Consider the following 23,013-nt stretch of genomic DNA (forward strand, 5'->3'; position numbering starts at 1 on the left):
AGGGGGATGGTAATTGGGTAGAGTAGAGGGGGATGGTAATTGGGTAGGGTAGAGGGGGGTGGTAATTGGGTAGAGTAGAGGGGGACGGGAATCGGGTAGAATAGACTGGAGGTGGGTTGTAATCTGGTAGAGTAGACTACAGGGGCCGGTATTCTGATAGAGTAGACTAGAGGGGGATGGTAATCGGTTAGAGTAGAGGGGGATGGTAATTGGGTAGAGTAGAGGGGGACGGTAATCTGGTAGAGTAGACTAGAGGGGGTCGGTAATCTGGTAGAGTAGACTAGAGGGGGCAGTAATCCGATAGAGTAGAGTAGAGGGGGATGGTAATTGGTTACAGTAGAGGGGGATGGTAATTGGTTACAGTAGAGGGGGATGGTAATTGGTTACAGTAGAGGGGGATGGTAATTGGTTACAGTAGAGGGGGATGGTAATTGGTTACAGTAGAGGGGGATGGTAATTGGTTACAGTAGAGGGGGATGGTAATCGGTAGAGTAGAGGGGGATGGTAATCGGTAGAGTAGAGGGGGATGGTAATCGGGTAGAGTAAAGGGGGATGGTAATTGGGTAGAGTAGAGGGGGATGGTAATTGGGTAGAGTAGAGGGGGATGGTAATTGGGTAGAGTAGAGGGGGATGGTAATTGGGTAGAGTAGAGGGGGATGGTAATTGGGTAGAGTAGAGGGGGATGGTAATTGGGTAGAGTAGAGGGGGATGGTAATTGGGTAGAGTAGAGGGGGATGGTAATTGGGTAGAGTAGAGGGGGATGGTAATTGGGTAGAGTAGAGGGGGATGGTAATTGGGTAGAGTAGAGGGAGATGGTAATTGGGTAGAGTAGAGGGGGATGGTAATTGGGTAGAGTAGAGGGGGATGGTAATTGGGTAGAGTAGAGGGGGATGGTAATCGGGTAGAGTAGAGGGGGATGGTAATCGGTTAGAGTAGAGGGGGATGGTAATCGGTTAGAGTAGAGGGGGATGGTAATCGGTTAGAGTAGAGGGGGATGGTAATCGGTTAGAGTAGAGGGGGATGGTAATCGGTTAGAGTAGAGGGGGATGGTAATCTGTTAGAGTAGAGGGGGATGGTAATCTGTTAGAGTAGAGGGGGATGGTAATCGGTTAGAGTAGAGGGGGATGGTAATTGGGTAGAGTAGAGGGGGACTGTAGTCTGGTAGAGTAGACTAGAGGAGGTTGGTAATCGATTAGAATAGAGTAGAGGGGGAAAGTAATCGGGTACAGTAGACTACAGGGGGTGGTAATCTTGTAGAGTAGACTAGAGGAGGTTGGTAATCGATTAGAATAGAGTAGAGGGGGATGGTAATCGAGTAGAGTAGACTACAGGGGGCGGTAATCGGGTAGACTGGTGGGGGGGCGGTAATCGAGTAGAGTAGACTACAGGGGTCAGTAATCTGGTAGAGTAGACTAGAGGGGGTTGGTAATTTGTTAGAATAGAGTAGAGGGGGACGGTAATCGGGTACAGTAGACTGCAGGGGGCGGTAATCGGGTAGAGTAGACTAGAGGAGGTTGGTAATCAGTTAGAATAGAGTAGAGGGGGACGGTAATCGGGTACAGTAGACTACAGGGGGCGGTAATTGGGTAGCATAGAGTAGTGGGGGACGGTGATGGGGGTAGACTAGAGGGAGGCGGTAGAGTAAACTACAGGGGGGCGGTAATCTGGTACCGTAGACTAGAGGGGGTCTGTAATCTGGTAGCGCAGACTACAGGGGGACGGTAATCAGGTAGAATAGACTAGAGGGAGACGGTTATCTGGTAGAGCAGACTAGAGGGGGGCGGTAATCTGGTAGACTAGAGGAGGTTGGTTATCTGGTAGAGTAGACTACAGGGGGCGGTAATCTGGTAGAGTAGACTAGAGGGGGGTGGTAATCGGTTAGACTAGAGGGGGACGGTAATCTGCAAATTAGACTACAGGGGGGTGGTAATCTTGTAGAGTAGACTACAGGGGGTGGTAATCTTGTAGAGTAGACTAGAAGAGGTTAGTAAACGGTTAGAATAGAGTTGAGGGGGACGGTAATCGGGTACAGTAGACTGCAGGGGTTGGTAATCGGGTAGAATAAAGTAGAGGGTGATGGTAATCGGGTAGACTAGAGGGAGGCGGTAGAGTAGACTACAGGGGGCGGTAATCTAGTAGAGCAGACTAGAGGTGGACGGTAATCTGGTACCGTAGACTAGAGGGGGTCGGTAATCTGGTAGTGTAGACAACAGGGGGACGGTAATCGGGTAGAGTAAACTAGAGGTGGACGGTAATAGGGTGGAGTAGACTACAGGGTGCGGTAATCGGGTAGACTGGTGGGGGGTGGTAATCGAGTAGAGTAGACTACAGGGGTCGGTAATCTGGTAGAGTAGACCAGAGGGTGTTGGTAATCTGGTAGAGTAGACTAGAGGGGGCAGTAATCAGATACAGTAGACTAGAGGGGGACGGTAATCTGGTATAGTAGATTAGAGGGGGGCGGTAATCTAGTAGAGTAGACTACAAGGGGACGGGAATCGGGTAGAATAGACTAGAGGGGTCGGTAATCTGGTAGATTAGACTAGAGGGGGCAGTAATCAAATAGAGTAGACTAGAGGGGGATGGTAATCGGTTAGAGTAGAGGGGGATGGTAATCTAGTAGAGTAGACTAGAGGGGGCGGTAATCTGGTAGAGTAGCCTAGAGGGGGCAGTAATCCGATAGAGTAGACTAGAGGGGGATGGTAATCGGTTAGAGTAGAGGGGGATGGTAATTGGGTAAACTAGAGGGGGATGGTAATTGGGTAAACTAGAGGGGGATGGTAATTGGGTAAACTAGAGGTGGATGGTAATTGGGTAGAGTAGAGGGGGACGGGAATCGGGTAGAATAGACTAGAGGGGGCGGTAATCTGGTAGAGTAGACTACAAGGGGACGGGAATCGGGTAGTATAGACTAGAGGGGGGGGATGCAATCTGTTAGAGTAGACTACAGGGGCCGGTATTCTGGTAGAGTAGACTAGAGGGGGATGGTAATCGGTTAGAGTAGAGGGGGATGGTAATCGGTTAGAGTAGAGGGGGAGGGGGATGGTAATTGGTTAGAGTAGAGGGGGATGGTAATTGGTTAGAGTAGAGGGGGATGGTAATTGGTTAGAGTAGAGGGGGATGGTAATTGGTTAGAGTAGAGGGGGATGGTAATTGGGTAGAGTAGAGGGGGACGGGAATCGGGTAGAATAGACTAGAGGGGGCGGTAATCTGGTAGAGTAGACTACAAGGGGACGGGAATTGGGTAGAATAGACTAGAGGGGGGATGTAATCTGGTAGAGTAGACTACAGGGGCCGGTATTCTGGTAGAGTAGACTAGAGGGGGATGGTAATCGGTTAGAGTAGAGGGGGATGGTAATCGGTTAGAGTAGAGGGGGAGGGGGATGGTAATTGGTTAGAGTAGAGGGGGATGGTAATTGGTTAGAGTAGAGGGGGATGGTAATTGGTTAGAGTAGAGGGGGATGGTAATTGGTTACAGTAGAGGGGGATGGTAATTGGTTACAGTAGAGGGGGATGGTAATTGGTTAGAGTAGAGGGGGATGGTGTGGCCGGAGAGGCCCCCAGCCACGAGGAGAATGGCCGCCGCGGCACTGAAGGGGTTAACCCCTAGTGCCCGGCGCCATTTTAAAGACAATGGGCGTTTGGCGCCAGATTTAAAAAGACTGTGGGCGCTAGGCGCCGTGTTTAAAAATGTGTAACAAATGTATTTGTGTGTGCCGTGGTCCCGGACCTCTCCGGAGAACACGGCAGTGAGGACAGCCCCCCGGCGCGCTGAGCAGTGTGTGCGCGCCGGGGGAGAGGGGAGCCGCTGACCGCCGGGGTCCGGGAGCTCCGCTCCCGGCAGCGGTCAGTGCAGCCCCGGGCGCACTAACTGTGTGCACGCCGGGGAGAAGGGAGAGCCGCCGCTGGGGGCCGGGAGCTCTGCTCCCGGCGCCTCAGCCCATCACAAGTGGCCAGCCGCGGCAGCCGGGACGGACGTCCCGGGCTGCTGGCTGGCAAGGGGGGGTGCGCCGCAGCCCGGCTCCCCGCCGGACGCTGCGGCGAGACACCGTTCTCAGCGCTGCATACAGGGGACCGGGCTAGCCGGCCCCCTGCGCGGCGAGGCCACCACAGTGCGCCGCTCATGGGGGACCGGGCTAGCCGGCTCCCTAGCGGCGGGGGTGAGCAGGATGGTGAGCGCTGGGGTCCGGGAGCTATGCTCCCGGCACCTCAGCGCTGCAAAGGACCCAGAGCCACGGCGGCTGGGACAAGTGTCCCGGGCCGCTGGGCTCCAGATCAGGGGGGTGCGCCGCACTGTGCGGTGAGGCCACCGAGTTAGTGCTACACTGGGGGGACAGGGAGAGCCAGCTCCCTGGACCCCAGTGGCAGGCAGGCAGGCTGGAGGATGGGGGAAGCCAGCCCCATACCTCCAGCACTGAGAGAGCCCTAGCAGCCAGGCTGCAGGGCTAGGGAAGCCCAGCGCTGAGCGCTGGGCACAGTAGTTTAAAAAAAACAAGACATTGTGTTAAACATAATAAAAAGTACAGTGTGTTGTAAGGCACTACAGTGCCTGAGTATGTAGAGTCTGTGCAGGGCACAGGCTCAGTGTATATTTAAAGGTAAATGTACAGCGTGTTTTAAATGTGATGTATTTAAAGGTAAATGCACTTACTTGGTTGTGTGTCCCAGGAGGGGGGAATCCCTGGCTGTGCAGGCTGATGGATTCTCCCAGACCTTTTCCCCAAAAACGGAATGCTTTCCCATCCAGCCTCACACTTCAAAGGGGCACTGGGAGAAAGAGAAGCAGCTCAGCTATGAAACAAGCTGAGTGGTTTCTTGGAGCTCCATGGAGATCACCCGTAGTGGCCTAGAAACCTGGACCGGGGAGCCAGGCTACCCAGCTCTGGAGCCCAAATCCAGGCTGCAGGCAGTGGGTTGGGTCCCGGGCAGGTTTCTGGAAGTCAGTTTTAGGAGGGAAACCTTCCCCCAGCCTCGACTGAACGGCACCGGGGTGTATCCTGATCCTCCAAGATGGGATAGTCAAGGGAGACCGACCACTCCCCACTGTCCATAGGGAACAATGTTAGCTGTGCATGTGACCAAGGCATGCACAGCTCATGGGTAAACATTGATTGGTTGTACACCACAGGGCGGGCTTACCCCCTGTGGTAATGGGTCTTGGAGAGGGATAAAAGGAGGGCAGTTGGCCCATAGGAGTGTGTATTGTACTATCTTATTCTGCTGAAACATCTGATTGTATGCTGTTGCCCCTAGCAATAGGGAGGAGCCTTTTTAAAGGTTACTTATCATTGAGCAAATAAACATCATTGCCTCAAGAAGACTGCTTCATCTTGTGACCAACAGGGTTAGGCCAAACCTAGCCCCGTCCTCCGGCTGTCCAGGGAAGCACCTAACGTCTCCAAGTTCCGCCTTCCGCCAGCTACCGGTAGAGGCCTAGCAAGTGGCTAGTGGGGATTCGTCAACACCACACAGGTGTGGTAAGGCAGTGCGTCGGCACATATAGAGCAGAACCGTGGTTCCAAACGCCACGGCCGGTTAGGAGTTTGGTGGTGGCAGCAAAACCCGCCCACAACGCAGTGGGTGGAGTCAGTAACAGGCGGTTACTGACGGTAAGCGGGAATCCCCTATGTGGTCAGGCCTCGTGTGACTTGACCTTCCAGTCTGTGCGCAGTCAACGGGACGCGAAAGTGGCAAGTGCTTTCGTACGGGACAGTCCTGTCACAGAAATTGGTGGCATAGTGGTGGGATATTCCCAGGCGGCTTTTCATCACCCGATTGGAGAAGCCGAGTTACTCAGGAGAGGAGTAACTGCAGCGCAGGAGAACGCACAAGATGGCGGAATTCAGCGGAATGTCTAAGGGCGATCTGGAGATCGTGTGCCAGGAGAAGGGTGTGGATATCCCTTCCAACGCGTCCAGAAGCGTCATGAAGGCGGCGCTCATGAGCGTGGAGGAGTCTCATCGGGCGGAGGTCGAAAGCACTGACGGCGTCAGCATCGCAGAGGACGGCCCACCAGTGGACCTTCGTATGGAACCGGTGAGACCCACAAGCTCCGCCCCTTGTAGCAGCAGCCATGTTTCCCAGCAATCCCTAACAGGGCCAGGATCCCAACGTCCCAGGGGGGGCAGTACGGATAGCCTAGCAGATCGGCTAGCGGAATTGGGGGAAAGGGCAACGGAGCAAGAGCGCTTGATCATCATCCAGATGTGGCGTGATGAGCGGGCACCACACGCCGTGGTACCCCGGGAGCCGTTGTCAGCTGTTGTACACAGATCGGGACGTATTCAGTTTGCCAAGTTTGCAGACAGTGATGTGGACATCGATGGACATTTACAAGTTTTTGAAAGGACTTGCAAACTACACGATCTACCCAAGTCAGAGTGGGTGAGACACCTTGTGCCCACTCTGCATGGAGAGGCCTATCGAGGAGTGGACACGGAGGTCTGTGGGAACTACGACGAAGTCGCGAAGGCCCTCCTCCAGCGATTCTTCATCACTCCAGAGTCTTACAGGAAGAAGTTCAGAGACTTGCCCAAGAATCCTAGCAGCACCCATGAGCAGTTTGCCACCCAGCTGCGGCAGTACGTGGTGAAGTGGGTGAAGGATTCGGAAGCCACTACATGGGACGCACTGATTGACCTGATCTGCAGGGAGCAGTTCTACCGCAGGTGCGTCCAAGAAGTGAAGGAGTGGGTGCTAGATCGGGAGCCACCCAGCTTAAAAATGGCTGCCCAATTAGCCGACAAATATGTGGCAATTCGGCCACGGGGGCAGAAGCGCCCAGCCAGCAGCCAGCTCCAAAAGACTGCACCACCAAGGGGACCCCCCTCTTCAGCTCATCACCCTCAAAGACAAGCATCTTCCAACCCGGGTGCTCTTGGCCAGCAACCGCACCGCAGCGTCCCTGCAACTGATCAGAGATCATCGGTGCCACGACTGGAGGAGAAGGGCTACGGCTGTGGGAAAATCGGACATCTGAGGATGAACTGTCCTGCATCCCAAGCACCCCAGACTCGTGCCCCAAATCCGAGTGCTGGAGCCCGGATCGCTTGTTTGACGAGAGGAGATGAGCCTACAGAGACTGTTTCCCCTCCAGTCAGTAATCTGGTAGAGCAGACTGGGGGGGGGGCGGTAATCTGGTAAAGTGGACTACAGGGGTCGGTAATCTGGTACCGTAGACTAAAGGGGGTCGGTAATCTGGTAGCGTAGACTACAGGGGGACGGTAATCGGGTAGGGTAGACCAGAGGGAGACGGTTATCTGGTAGAGTAGACTAGAGGGGGCGGTAATCTGGTAGACTAGTGGAGGTCTGTAATCTGGTAGAATAGACTAAAGTGGGACTGTAATCTGGTAGAGTAGACTACAGGGGGCGGTAATCTGGTAGAGTAGACTAGAGGGGGCAGTAATCTGATAGAGTAGACTAGACGGGGATGGTAATCGGTTAGAGTTGAGGGGGATGGTAATTGGGTAGAGTAGAAGGGGACGGTAATCTGGTAGAGTAGACTAGAGGGGGGTGGTAATCGGTTAGACTAGAGGGGGATGGTAATCTGCAAATTAGACTACAGGGGGGTGGTAATCTTGTAGAATAGACAACAGGGGGTGGTAATCTTGTAGAGTAGACTAGAGGAGGTTGGTAATCGGTTAGAATAGAGTTGAGGGTGGGGGCGGTAATCGGGTACAGTAGACTACAGGGGTTGGTAATCGGGTAGAATAAAGTAGAGGGGGATGGTAATCGGGTAGACTAGAGGGAGGCGGTAGAGTAGACTACAGGGGGCGGTAATCTAGTAGAGCAGACTAGAGGGGGACGGTAATCTGGTACCGTAGACTACAGGGGGACGGTAATCGGGTAGAGTAGACTAGAGGGGGGCGGTAATCTAGTAGAGTAGACTACAGGGGGTGGTAATCGGGTAGAGTAGACTACAGGGTGCGGTAATCGGGTAGACTGGTGGGGGGCGGTAATCTGGTAGAGTAGACTAGAGGGGGCAGTAATCAGATACAGTAGACTAGAGGGGGACGGTAATCTAGTAGAGTAGACTACAAGGGGATGGGAATCGGGTAGAATAGACTAGAGGGGTCGGTAATCTGGTAGATTAGACTAGAGGGGGCAGTAATCAGATAGAGTAGACTAGAAGGGGATGGTAATTGGTTAGAGTAGAGGGGGATGGTAATCTGGTAGAGTAGACTAGAGGGGGCGGTAATCTGGTAGAGTAGAGGGGGGGCGGTAATCTGGTAGAGTAGACTAGAGGGGTGTTACAGGACGGTACCGTACGAAAGCACTTGCTGCTTTCGCGTCCCTTTGACTGCGCACAGACTGGAAGGTCAAGTCACATGAGGCCTGACCACATAGGGGATTCCCGCTTACCGTCAGTAACCGCCTGTTACTGACTCCACCCACTGCGTTGTTGGCGGGTTTTTGCTGCCACCACCAAACTCCTAACCTGCCGTGGCGTTTGGAACCACGGTTCTGCTCTATATGTGCCGACGCACTGCCTTACCACACCTGTGTGGTGTTGACGAATCCCCACTAGCCACTTGCTAGGCCTCTACCGGTAGCTGGCGGAAGGCGGAACTTGGAGACGTTAGGTGCTTCCCTGGACAGCCGGAGGACGGGGCTAGGTTTGGCTTAACCCTGTTGGTCACAAGATGAAGCAGTCTTCTTGAGGCAATGATGTTTATTTTGCAATAGTTCTAAAGAGAACTCTTCCCTATTGCTAGGGGCAACAGCATACAATCAGATGTTTCAGCAGAATAAGATGGTATAATAACATCTCCGGAGGCACGCAGGTCTCCTTTTTATGTCAGTTTTCCACACAGTACCACAGGGGGGTAAGCCCTCCCTGTCTTCTCCAACCAATCAGGTTATTTTACAAAATACCAATAAATTACATTTTACAAGGATATAAGTGCAATAAAACAATATCCTCCTTCCTGTCACCCAGACAACGTTTGGTATCAGATTAACATTCACTATTGATAAATTTATCACATAGCTTCAAAATTCAGATGTTTCTGGTCATTCACATCTCCAGGCAATCCCAGTGTTTGAGATTACAACAGGAATGGCTACAATACAAACACAGTCTTCCTTCCTGTATCTGCCATTCAGGGATCGTATATCCATTAAATCACCTACATGAAACAGATTCCAAGCCCATAGACCCAGTGATTAGCATCTCTCTCTAAGGAACTTACACATCAAAAGGTATTGTCCTTCACACCTCTCTGATAGGACAGGGCCATTAGCATGCCCCTTCCTATTTCCAGAGGATAAGAGATGCTTATTCAGACAACTATAGTAACTGCATTTTTCCTTTAAATACATTTCATTTAAACACGTGTTTCCCTTTAAATATACACTGAGCCTGTCTTGAATATAAAATAGATACAGTTAACCATGCCTTCCTGCAGTGGTACACAGAGCACTACATATGACATGTTAAAAGAAAAACACATCATTAAACAAACTTTTAAACAGTCCGTGCCCAGCGCCGTAAGTACATTTAACAGGGACGCCAAGCGCCTATTGTCCGCAACATGGCGCCGGGCACGAGGGTTAACCCCTTCAGTGCCGCAGATGCCATTACACTTGTGGCTGGCTAGTCTCTCCGGCCACATTCCCCCCCCCCCCATTCAAGCGGGTCAACCAGGGATCCATGTCCCAACGATTTGGGTCCTGGTCCCGCAGTCCCTTGTGTTGAAGGGGACGCTACCTAGGGGGTGTAGGCTCCGGCCTAGACAGTTCATCCATAGTGCAGTGGGCCTCTCTTCGTGGGTGCACAATGTTCAAATAGTCCACCAGAAGTCCAAGTTCTAGGCTCCACCACAAAAGTCTGTCCAATTTCCCCAAGGTAGGTTGCAGCCACCTAATAGGTAGGTGGTAAGTCACCACGGTGGGGGGCCGGTTACAAACAAGTGCCACCCAAGGTGTCCCAATTGTGGCATACCCCACCTCCCACAATAGCAGTATACTGCTCAACCAGGCCACAGGGTGCTCCTGCCCATATGGCTCTTTCTGGCTCGGTACGGCTCCCAGTCCGTGCAGTGGCGCAATAGTTCGTAACACACAGTCCTGGTCAAGAATGTGCGCCATCAGCACTGGAGCGGGTACCCGAGCCTCCTTCATTGACTGGAATGCCAACTCGCAAGCGGGTGCAAAGTCCACTGACTTGGGAATGCCCTTCCTAGCCATCTCTGTCAAGGGGTTCACTACAGGACTAAAGTCAATGACAACATGTCCGTAGGGCCTTACAGGTTCTAAGGTCAGTACCGGTCTGGGTGATGTGGGTCGGGGACAGCCTCTGGTTGCCTCCACCCCCTCTGGTTTGGGCCTACCCCTGTCTCTTCCCACATGGTGCCCCAGGCACTGCACCTCCGTCATACCTATCTGGCAACTGTCTGCCCGAACTGTCAGACCTGCCCTCCAATCCTCTTCTGTCGACCTATGACTCGGGAAACCTACCCTGTCACCTAGGCCTACTCTTCCCTCCTCGTCCGCTACCTGTGCCCCAGTGATGGCGGCCAGACCACCAGCCTCTGGATCCTGTGTGGCATCCACTACAGGGAGGCTGCGTGTCTTCCCCGATCTACTGCGCACGGGCAGGGGACCTGCTATGTCCACAGCAACTTGCTGCAAGGGTTCTCCTATGGGCAGAGGCCCAGAGACAACACAACCGCTGGAGTGCCCCAGCTGCCAACGCATGGCACCAGCCTTACAGTTGGTCTGGGCGTCATCCGACATTCCAGACCACGGTAAGCTCTGTGTCGGGCACTTCAGGGTACGGTCTGTCTCCGGGTTACTGTCCAAAGGGGTTTCACTGGCAACAGACACCGGTTGCGCAGGAACGTTCCCTGGGGGGACCAGTTGGACACATTCCCTATCTGGTCTATCCCCTCCCACTTTCCTGTCTACCCTGTACCTTAACCCTTCCCGCCAGGTCCGGCCCCAACCCTGTCAAGGCCGCTGCCAGAGTGGCGCCTCATGCCTTTCGGGGATGGGTCAGAGAGTTGAGCCTCCCTAAACTCCTGCCCGTGGCCCTCAATCTTTCCTAAATTGGGACACTCTACAGGGGGATCTAGGTGGGGACTACTAGGGTCAGTCTGGTAGGGGTCAGTCATGGAAAAGTCAGTGTGGTTTCTCATACTCACCGCCGGAGTTGGCAAACCACTTGGGTCAGGAGCATCATTGGGCACCCCCACAGGATCAAACGAGCTGGAACCGACATCCTCTGCGTTGCTAGTGGACGTAGGCATACCAGAGGCAAAAGGCATGCGGGGTCGATGTACTGATCTAGCCGCTGTAATCTTTTCCTCTGGGCTGGTTGATGCTGTGGTTGGCTGTGCTGGCAGTTGTCTAGCAGCTGTAGTCTTTTCCTCTGGGCTGGGCTGTGCTGGAGTAGCTGATGTCAACAGTGGTTTTGGAACTTGACTCCGGGGATTGGCGCCAACAAACGTAGTAACGATCCCACCACCCAGATCATTTCCTAGGACCACATCAGTTGGGAGACCATCCATGACGGCAACTTCTCGCAACTCTGGTACAGCTCCCCAGTCCAGGTAGACTCTTGCCATGGGAACCGCTTTCTCTGTTCCTTCTGCCAGGGTGACCGTGGCAGTGCGACCCTGCAATACTGCAGCAGGATCTATAAGGTGGGGGCTCACCACAGTGATTGAGGCCCCAGAGTCTCTTAGGCCTTTTCCCTGCAGGGGTCCCACGTGGACTGGCTGCAGGTGCCTCCACATATTGTGTAGGGGCTGTTTGGCCATGCAGGTGACTCTCTCCGCAGAGTGCACCTGTCTCTCGCCACACTCCATCGGACTGACTGGAGGGGGAACAGTCTCTGTAATCTGATCTCCTCTCGTCAAACAAGCAAGCCGGGCTCCAGCACTCGGATTTGGGGCACGAGTCTGGGGTGCTGGGGATGCAGGACAGTTCATCCTCAGATGTCCGATTTTCCCACAGCCGTAGCACTTCTTCTCCAGTCGTGGCACCGATGATCTCTGATCAGTTGCAGGGACGCTGCGGTGCGGTTGCTGGCCAAGAGCACCCGGGTTGGAAGATGCTTGTCTTTGGGGGTGATGAGCTGAAGAGGGGGGTCCCCTTGTTGGTACAGTCTTTTGGAGCTGGCTGCTGGCTGGGCGCTTCTGCCCCTGTGGCCGAATTGCCACATATTTGTCGGCTAATTGGGCAGCCATTTTTAAGCTGGGTGGCTCCCGATCTAGCACCCACTCCTTCACTTCTTGGGCACACCTGCGGTAGAACTGCTCCCTGCAGATCAGGTCAATCAGTGCGTCCCATGTAGTGGCTTCCGAATCCTTCACCCACTTCACCACGTACTGCCGCAGCTGGGTGGCAAACTGCTCATGGGTGCTGCTAGGATTCTTGGGCAAGTCTCTGAACTTCTTCCTGTAAGACTCTGGAGTGATGAAGAATCGCTGGAGGAGGGCCTTCGCGACTTCGTCGTAGTTCCCACAGTCCTCCGTGGCCACTCCTCGATAGGCTTCCAAGGCCTCTCCATGCAGAGTGGGTACAAGGTGTCTCACCCACTCCGACTTGGGTAAATCGTGTAGTTTACAAGTCCTTTCAAAAACTTGCAAATGTCCATCAATGTTACCATCACTGTCTGCAAACTTTGCAAACTGAATGCGTCCCGATCTGTGTACAACAGCTGACAACGGGTCCCGGGGTACCACAGCCTGTGGTGCCCGCTCATCACGCCACATCTGGATGATGATCAAGCGCTCTTGCTCCGTTGCCCTTTCCCCCAATTCCGCTAGCCGATCTGCTAGGGTATCCGGGCCGCCCCCCCTGGGACGTTGGGATCCTGGCCCTGCTAGGGACTGCTGGGAAACATTGCTGCTGTGAGAGAGGGCGGGGCTTGTGGTTCTCACCGGTTCCTTACGAAGGTCCACTGTTGGGCCGTCCTCTGCGATGCTGACGCCGTCAGTGCTTTCCACCTCCGCCCGATGAGACTCCTCCACGCTCCTGAGCGCCGCCTTCATGACGCTTCTGGACGCGTTGGAAGGGATATCCACACCCTTCTCCTGGCACACGATCTCCAGATCGCCCTTGGACATTCCGCTGAATTCCGCCATCTTGTGCGTTCTCCTGCGTTGCAGTTACTCCTCTCCTGAGTAACTCGGCTTCTCCAATCGGGTGATGAAAAGCCGCCTGGGAATATCCCACCACTATGCTACCAATTTCTGTGACAGGACGGTACCGTACGAAAGCACTTGCCGCTTTCGCGTCCCGTTGACTGCGCACAGACTGGAAGGTCAAGTCGCACGAGGCCTGACCACATAGGGGATTCCCGCTTACCGTCAGTAACCGCCTGTTACTGACTCCACCCACTGCGTTGTGGGCGGGTTTTTGCTGCCACCACCAAACTCCTAACCTGCCGTGGCGTTTGGAACCACGGTTCTGCTCTATATGTGCCGACGCACTGCCTTACCACACCTGTGTGGTGTTGACGAATCCCCACTAGCCACTTGCTAGGCCTCTACCGGTAGCTGGCGGAAGGCGGAACTTGGAGACGTTAGGTGCTTTCCTGGACAGCCGGAGGACGGGGCTAGGTTTGGCCTAACCCTGTTGGTCACAAGATGAAGCAGTCTTCTTGAGGCAATGATGTTTATTTTGCAATAGTTCTAAAGAGAACTCTTCCCTATTGCTAGGGGCAACAGCATACAATCAGATGTTTCAGCAGAATAAGATGGTATAATAACATCTCCGGAGGCACGCAGGTCTCCTTTTTATGTCAGTTTTCCACACAGTACCACAGGGGGGTAAGCCCTCCCTGTCTTCTCCAACCAATCAGGTTATTTTACAAAATACCAATAAATTACATTTTACAAGGATATAAGTGCAATAAAACAATATCCTCCTTCCTGTCACCCAGACAACGTTTGGTATCAGATTAACATTCACTATTGATAAATTTATCACATAGATTCAAAATTCAGATGTTTCTGGTCATTCACATCTCCAGGCAATCCCAGTGTTTGAGATTACAACAGGAATGGCTACAATACAAACAAACAGTCTTCCTTCCTGTATCTGCCATTCAGGGATCGTATATCCATTAAATCACCTACATGAAACAGATTCCAAGCCCATAGACCCAGTGATTAGCATCTCTCTCTAAGGAATTTACACATCAAAAGGTATTGTCCTTCACACCTCTCTGATAGGACAGGGCCATTAGCATGCCACTTCCTATTTCCAGAGGATAAGAGATGCTTATTCAGACATCTATAGTAACTGCATTTTTCCTTTAAATACATTTCATTTAAACACGTGTTTCCCTTTTTATATACACTGAGCCTGTCTTGAATATAAAATAGATACAGTTAAACATGCATTCCTGCAATGGTGCACAGAGCACTACATATGACATGTTAAAAGTAAAACACATCATTAAACAAACTTTTAAACAGTCCGTGCCCAGCGCCGTAAGTACATTTAACAGGGACACCAAGCGCCTATTGTCCGCAACATGGCGCCGGGCACGAGGGTTAACCCCTTCAGTGCCGCAGACGCCATTACACGTGTGGCTGGCTAGTCTCTCCGGCCACATTGGGGCGGTAATCTGGTAGAGTAGACTAGAGGAGGGCGGTAATCTGGTAGAGTAGAGGGGGGGCGGTAATCTGGTAGAGTAGACTAGAGGGGGCGGTAATCTGGTAGAGTAGACTAGAGGAAGGCGGTAATCTGGTAGAGTAGAGGGGGGGCGGTAATCTGGTAGAGTAGAGGGGGGGCGGTAATCTGGTAGAGTAGAGGGGGGGCGGTAATCTGGTAGAGTAGACTAAAGGAGGGCGGTAATCTGGTAGAGTAGACTAGAGGGTGCGGTAATCTGGTAATGTAGACTAGAGGAGGGCGGTAATCTGGTAGAGTAGAGGGGGGGCGGTAATCTGGTAGAGTAGACTAGAGGGGGGCGGTAATCTGGTAGAGTAGACTAGAGGGGGCGGTAATCTGGTAGAGTAGACTAGAGGGGGCTGTAATCTGGTAGAGTAGACTAGAGGGGGGCGGTAATCTGGTAGAGTAGACTAGAGGGGGCGGTAATCTGGTAGAGTAGACTAGAGGGGGGCGGTAATCTGGTAGAGTAGACTAGAGGGGGCGGTAATCTGGTAGAGTAGGCTAGAGGGGGCGGTAATCTGGTAGAGTAGACTAGATGGGGCGGTAATCTGGTAGAGTAGGCTAGAGGGGGCGGTAATCTGGTAGAGTAGACTAGAGGGGGCGGTAATCTGGTAGAGTAGACTAGAGGGGGCGGTAATCTGGTAGAGTAGACTAGAGGGGGGCGGTAATCTGGTAGAGTAGACTAGAGGGGGCGGTAATCTGGTAGAGTAGGCTAGAGGGGGCGGTACTCTGGTAGAGTAGACTACAGGGGGGTGGTAATTGGGTAGAGCAGAGTAACCAGTGATAATTGGCTGCTCAGAACAGGGGGTGGGGTATAGGGGAGGAGGAGCCTGTGCTGTGCCACAGATTCCTCCAGCACCACCTGTGCCCCAGTATGTCTCTAGTGTTCCCCATGAAATTCAAAGAAAAGGATTTTTCATGTAATACCATTTTTGGGGCTTGTTGTTGTTGTTTTTTTGAGTCGTTTAAAATATGTATGTGATCCCTTTGAGGACGGGAGAGGTTCCAGTGTCAGTGTGCTCAGTGCTCGTTTCCTCTGCAGGCAGAAGTCCAGCTTCCTGCCCAGTTATATCATCGACGTGCGAGAGCTGGACGAGAAGCTGCTGAATATTATAGACATGCAGTTCCTGCACGGATACTACGAGCCCACTCTCCTCATGCTGTATGAGCCGAACCAGACCTGGCCGGGGTATGTCTCATTCACTCGCAGTCACACGCTGTCTCTCTACTCTCCTCATGCTGTACGAGCCGAACCAGACCTGGCCGGGGTATGTCTCATTCACTCGCAGTCACACGCTGTCTCTCTACTTTCCTCATGCTGTATGAGCCGAACCAGACCTGGCCGGGATATGTCTCATTCACTCGTAGTCACACGCTGTCTCTCTACTCTCCTCATGCTGTATGAGCCGAACCAGACCTGGCCGGGATATGTCTCATTCACTCGCAGTCACACGCTGTCTCTCTACTCTCCGCATGCTGTATGAGCCAAACCAGACCTGGCCGGGGTATGTCTCATTCACTCGCAGTAACACGCTGTCTCTCTACTCTCCTCATGCTGTATGAGCCGAACCAGACCTGGCCGGGGTATGTCTCATTCACTCGCAGTCACACGCTGTCTCTCTACTTTCTTCTCATCTCTCTCACACCAGACCTGGCCGGGGTATATCTCATTCACTCGCAGTCGCACGCTGTCTCTCTACTCTCCTCATGCTGTATGAGCCGAACCAGACCTGGCCGGGGTATGTCTCATTCACTCGCAGTAACACACTGTCTCTCTACTCTCCTCATGCTGTATGAGCCGAACCAGACCTGGCCGGAGTATGTCTCATTCACTCGCAGTCACACGCTGTCTCTCTACTCTCTTCTCATCTCTCTCACACCAGACCTGGCCGGGGTATGTCTCATTCACTCGCAGTCACACGCTGTCTCTCTACTCTCCTCATGCTGTATGAGCCGAACCATACCTGGCCGGGGTATGTCTCATTCACTCGCAGTCGCACGCTGTCTCTCTACTCTCCTCATGCTGTACGAGCCGAACCAGACCTGGCCGGGGTATGTCTCATTCACTCGCAGTAACACGCTGTCTCTCTACTCTCCTCATGCTGTATGAGCCGAATCAGACCTGTCCGGGGTATGTCTCATTCACTCGCAGTCACACGCTGTCTCTCTACTCTCCTCATGCTGTTTGAGCCGAACCAGACCTGGCCGGGGTATCTCTCATTCACTCTTAGTCACTCGCTGTCTCTCTACTCTCCTCATCTCTCTCACACCAGACCTGGCCGGGGTATGTCTCATTCATTCGCAGTCACATGCTGTCTCTCTACTCTCCTCATGCTGTATGAGCCGAACCAGACCTGGCCGGGGTATGTCTCATTCACTCGCAGTCACACGCTGTCTCCCTACTCTCCTCATGCTGTATGAGCCGAACCAGACCTGGCAGGGGTATGTCTCATTCACTCGCAGTCACACGCTGTCTCTCTACTCTCATGCTGCACGAGCCGAACCAGACCTGGCCGGGGCATGTCTCATTCACTCGCAGTCTCACGCTGTCTCTCTACTCTCCTCATGCTGTACGAGCCGAACCAGACCTGGCCGGGGTATGTCTCATTCACTTGCAGTCGCACGCTGTCTCTCTGCTTTCTCCTCATCTCTCTCACACCAGACCTGGCCAGGGTATGTCTCATTCACTCGCAGTCACACTCTGTCTCTGATCTCTCCTCATCTCTCTCACACCAGACCTGGCCGGGGTATGTCTCATTCACTCGCAGTCACACGCTGTCTCTTCTGATCTCTCTCACACCAGACCTGGCCGGGGTATGTCTCATTCACTCGCGGTCACACGCTGTCTCTCTGCTCGCTCCTCATCTCTCTCACACCAGACCTGGCCGGGCTATGTCTCATTCACTCGTAGTCACACGCTGTCTCTCTACTCTCCTCATGCTGTATGAGCCGAACCAGACCTGGCTGGGGTATGTCTCATTCACTCGCAGTCACACGCTGTCTCTTCTGATCTCTCTCACACCAGACCTGGCAGGGGTATGTCTCATTCACTCGCAGTCACACGCTGTCTCTCTACTTTTCTCATGCTGTACGAGCCGAACCAGACCTGGCCGGGGTATGTCTCATTCACTCGTAGTCACACGCTGTCTCTCTACTCTCCTCATCTCTCTCACACCAGACCTCGCCGTGGTATGTCTCATTCACTCGCAGTCACACACTGTCTCTCTAATCTCCTCATGCTGTATGAGCCGAATCAGACCTGGCCGGGGTATGTCTCATTCACTCGCAGTCACACGCTGACTCTCTACTCTCCTCATGCTGTATGAGCCGAACCAGACCTGGCCGGGGTATCTCTCATTCACTCTTAGTCACACGCTGTCTCTCTACTCTCCTCATCTCTCTCACACCAGACCTGGCCGGGGTATGTCTCATTCATTCGCAGTCACATGCTGTCTCTCTACTCTCCTCATGCTGTATGAGCCGAACCAGACCTGGCCGGGGTATGTCTCATTCACTCGCAGTCACACGCTGTCTCCCTACTCTCCTCATGCTGTATGAGCCGAACTAGACCTGGCAGGGGTATGTCTCATTCACTCGCAGTCACACGCTGTCTCTCTACTCTCATGCTGCACGAGCCGAACCAGACCTGGCCGGGGTATGTCTCATTCACTCGCAGTCACACGCTGTCTCTTCTGATCTCTCTCACACCAGACCTGGCCGGGGCATGTCTCAATCACTCGCAGTCACACGCTGTCTCTCTACTCTATCCTCATCTTTCTCACACCAGACCTGGCCGGGGTATGTCTCATTCACTCGCAGTCACACGCTGTCTCTGATCTCTCCTCATCTCTCTCACACCAGACCTGGCCGGGGTATGTCTCATTCACTCGCAGTCACACGCTGTCTCTTCTGATCTCTCTCACACCAGACCTGGCCGGGGTATGTCTCATTCACTCGCGGTCACACGCTGTCTCTCTGCTCGCTCCTCATCTCTCTCACACCAGACCTGGCCGAGGTATGTCTCATTCACTCGCAGTCACACGCTGTCTCTGATCTCTCCTCATCTCTCTCACACCAGACCTGGCCCGGGTATGTCTCATTCACTCGCAGTCACGCTGTCTCTTCTGATCTCCCTCACACCAGACCTGGCCAGGGTTTGTCTCATTCACTCGCAGTCACACGCTGTCTCTCTACTTTCCTCATGCTGTATGAGCCGAACCAGACCTGGCCGGGGCATGTCTCATTCACTCGCAGTCTCACGCTGTCTCTCTACTCTCCTCATGCTGTACGAGCCGAACCAGACCTGGCCGGGGTATGTCTCATTCACTTGCAGTCACGCTGTCTCTTCTGATCTCTCACACCAGACCTGGCCGGGGTATGTCTCATTCACTTGCAGTCGCACGCTGTCTCTCTGCTTTCTCCTCATCTCTCTCACACTAGACCTGGCCGGGGTATTTCTTTATCATCCACTAGGGGTCACTGGAGTACTCTTGGGATATGGACGGGCGTAGCCGAACAAAGGCACTGAATATTCAAATTTAGGACTCTCCCCCCCCTCCATATCCCCAAGTACCTCAGTGTACTTTGCCAGTGTTTTTTCGGTGCTCACAGCATGAACATGACACATTTCAGAAGATTTTTATTTTTAATTTTTACACTTCCCGTCCCAGTTTCTGGAAAAACTTGGGTCCGGGATGGTGCCGCTGCAAGGCAGCGTATGGCGTGTCGGTCCTCACAAAGAGCACCCTCACAGCCACAGGCGCTATAAGGCAGCGCATGGCGTGTCGGTCCTCACAAAGAGCACCCTCACTGCCACAGGCAGCCACTGTCTCCTGCAAGCTGAACGGAGCTTACAGGAAGAAGCTCCGTCACAGCCAGGATGAGACAAAGAGCTGGAAGAAAACACTGGAGGCTGAAACGGAGCTTACAGAGAGAAGCTCGTCACAGCCAGGATGAAAGCGGCACAAGGTAGGGGTGTCAGGGCGGTCAGCTCACGCTGCCGCCCTGCTGTGTGAAAGTGTAATACTGTACAGAGAGCTGGCCACCGCTGAGCACGCCGCTGAAGGGTCCCGCTGAAGTACGAGAGAGCGGCCGCACGTCACTCAGACGCCGGCCGCTCTCACTGTGCTGATGGCCCGGCACCACTACACGCCGCCGAGATCTCCGTGCGATGAACTAGCGCAAAGCGGCCGCACGTCACTCAGACGCCGGCCGCTCTCACTGCGCTGATGGCCCGGCACCACTACACGCCGCCGAGACCCGTGTGTTAAAGAGCGGCCGCACGTCACTCAAGGACGCCGGCCGCTCTTCCAGTGAGACACCGCACACCGCTGATGAGGACACAGGGAGACTGTGTACTGCTGTAGGAAGGCGCTTCCAGACGGCTCCCCGGCGCTAGATACAGGCTCTCCTGCTCTCCCTGCACCCGATCCCCGTACGCGGCAGGTAACATGGGGATGCAGGGGGGGGGGGGGGAGGGGGAGTAATGCCCATAGCAGCAGCAAAGGCTGCATGGGTTCAAAATAGACAAGCAGCGCAGCGTTTTAAACAATGTGATATATGTTTCAGCACGTTTTATATATATAATATATAATGACGCTTTTTGCTGGCAAAACTGTCTATAATATCAGTATGAACTGTGATTATAGGTTTAAGCACATTTTATATATATATATAATATATATATGAGGCTTTGGCTGGCAATAGGTTATCAGTGGCATAACCTATTGCAGGTTTAACCATGTTTTCTGTTATTTTTGGTTAAGGCTGCAAGATAATAACATACACTGCAGGCAGTGTTCATATTAATGGACTAAATGCATGTATTTTACTGTATCCTACACCTGGGTTATCACTGTATAATAGGCTATTAAGCCTATATTAAAACTGCAGCAGGTAACCTGTACTGTGATTTTCTGTGAAAGCATGGCATGACGGCCATTTTAATCATTGCTGTTTTTCCAGTTATAATTCCAGAACATTCCGCCCATACACCTCTACTCCACAAGGAGGCGCAGGGGTGTTAGTGGGAATTTTTAGTTCAGGATTATTCTAGAACATTCCTGCCCTACATCTTTAAGCCACCAGAAGGCGCAGGGGTGTTAGTAGGAATTTGGTTCGGGTTTCATGCCCATGTGAACTGCTTTTCACATAAAGAACACTTTAGTTTCCTAATAAATATGCTGTTCAGCAATAACATATATATATAGATATATATGCCATATAATAACTTTATTAAGTCGTGCAAGTGTCTGTTTGTTGCCTATTATGATGTCTGTCTACATAGCGAATAAGGCTCTAGTGCAGACTAAAATTGTTAACATTGGCAATTCAAATTAAAACAGCGGTAATCGGAGTCTCGGAATGACTCCGCCAGCGCTAACAAAAGACAGTCTTTCCAAAGGGCCAATTTTCCTTTGGGTACCAGAGTGTTTATTTCACTGGTCTTATAATTTAATGCACGATTCTATGTCAAATCTCACACCGATAACTACGAGTGAGAAGGGTACATTAGTCCAGCACTCAGATAGTGCGGGGTTTTGGACAACCATACATAATCGTTTCCAAAAGGACGCGATCCGCCATTGGTATATGCGTTTCTGTCAAACATTATAAAAACCCCAGATACATGTGGGTCACTAGAATCTGTGTATGAAACCATGCCGATCACTGTTAAAATAAGCTGCAGAGTATATCTGTAAAGCTTCTGCTAACGCCGGTTATTTTCATGGTCGCTAGTTAAGCGCGACAAGGCCAGAGCTTGTTTGCTCCTACATTTGATCTACTTGTAACGGCATTTTATCCCTTTAGGATATTCAGCCATTAGCGCATACAGTATACTTGTAACGGCGTTTTATCCCTTTATAAGAAACAGTCACGCTTTGTAACGACATGACGTTACAGTCAGCAAGCCAGTGGTTTGATGACCTCTTTTACAATTGTGGAAGCGCGTCTTTTCATGTTACATTTGCGAGGTTTCAGGACTTCAACTCATATATGTCTCAGCTATTTACAGCTTAGAGTACAAAACTGCTTCTGTCGAACGGTTTGGCAGTTTGTCATTTAGTCTTTGCTGGGTTATAAACCAGCCAATAGTACGCCAACAGAGTCAGAGTTACTTATTCCCCTCTGTTTGGGCAAAACCAAACAGCTCCGTTGCAATATCAATCAGCAAGTCATTTGCTACAGTTAGAAAATGGATTTTCTGCAGTTAGTTTTTGCTTATTGGAGCCACAAAATTGTATAATTGCATTTGATCTTCACAATGCGTATTTACCCAGTCCGGTTTCTTCATCACAGGTTCTAGCGTTTGCAAATCGCCACAACCATTAGCCATTTCATTTCTACCGTTGCTTCTCGCTTCCGGTATTTACCAAAGTGATGTTGTGATGATAGCTTATCTCACATAAGAACTATGTATCAACAAAGTTCCTCTAGCTTGCGCTACTAAGGTATACTGCGGTAGCAGATCAAGTTCGAAAACAATCGCATCTAAGTCTGTCTAAACGATGTCATTTCCTAGGTAACATTATGAATACGGTAAATCAAATACTTTTACCTACTACACCAGCAAGAACAAAAGTACACGCACACTAGCGGTACATTGGTGTATTCACCTATTAAGAATAAAGATGTGTTTTCAATTTAGTTCGCCACCCTTCACTCGCGTTTCCCACAGAGGGACAAGGGTGCATATACTCTGGACGACAGTCACAGAGAGTCAGGATTTGTAGTTAAAATCAGCGCAAAGGTTCTAAAACACGACAGATTGCTGTCGATAAATGTCCTAGAACTCTGTGCATTTTACAATGCAATAAATGATTCGCTTTCAGTCTGACCAGGGATAGACTCTGGTTTCTCTTCAGAACGAATAAATCTTTCGCTTTTTAGTAAAGATTTTCGTGGAGAGAAACAACCGTGAGTTTCATGTAATTTTGTTTTTTTCATGCCTGGCTCACGCTGGCCTTAAGCAGTCAAACGAAGCAACGGCAGTTGCATACACAACAACCAGTGAGAACCAAGAAGCCGCATGGCAATGCGGCAGGTAACTCAAATCTTCAATGGCTCAGAACGCCATTATGTGAAAATGTCAAGAGATCAATCCGTGAGTGGACATCTGTTAGACAGATGATCTCACCCGTCAGCATTTGGATCTTCAAAACTGGACATTAAATCCAGAGGTGTTTCATATCTGAGTCCACGGAAGGAGGTTACCCTCAAGTATACATGATGGCATCTCGCCACAATTACAAAAGCTCAGTATGTGTACAAAACAGATCACAAGGGCAGTGGCGGTGAAGTCTCTCACATTCATGGGGTCATTCAGCATCGTGTATCTGGCTCCGCCATTTTCCGTTTCTCTCTCCGTTGCCAAAACGGATCAGAAGACAG

General features: G+C 51.9%; 1 protein-coding gene and 1 non-coding gene across 5 annotated transcripts in view; both read left to right on the forward strand.

The window, feature by feature from the left end:
* Positions 1 to 23,013, forward strand: part of CPSF1 (cleavage and polyadenylation specific factor 1) — a 465,036-nt gene that overhangs the window by 124,104 nt on the left and 317,919 nt on the right. For 2 of the 4 annotated variants that reach the window (XM_063921055.1, XM_063921056.1), the window contains exon 7: positions 15,665 to 15,811. In XM_063921055.1, the coding sequence (XP_063777125.1) occupies positions 15,665 to 15,811 (147 nt within the window). Of the gene's footprint in view, positions 1 to 15,664; positions 15,812 to 18,085; positions 18,123 to 18,896; positions 18,935 to 23,013 lie in introns of those variants that run through there. The other 2 variants (XM_063921060.1, XM_063921059.1) reach the window with 2 other exon arrangements.
* LOC134931289 (U5 spliceosomal RNA) lies at positions 22,468 to 22,588 on the forward strand. The gene has a single exon (XR_010179074.1). It is a non-coding gene; the product is annotated as a U5 spliceosomal RNA (small nuclear RNA).

The sequence above is a fragment of the Pseudophryne corroboree genome, chromosome 5, assembly GCF_028390025.1.
Source record: "Pseudophryne corroboree isolate aPseCor3 chromosome 5, aPseCor3.hap2, whole genome shotgun sequence".
Classification (NCBI taxonomy): domain Eukaryota; kingdom Metazoa; phylum Chordata; class Amphibia; order Anura; family Myobatrachidae; genus Pseudophryne; species Pseudophryne corroboree.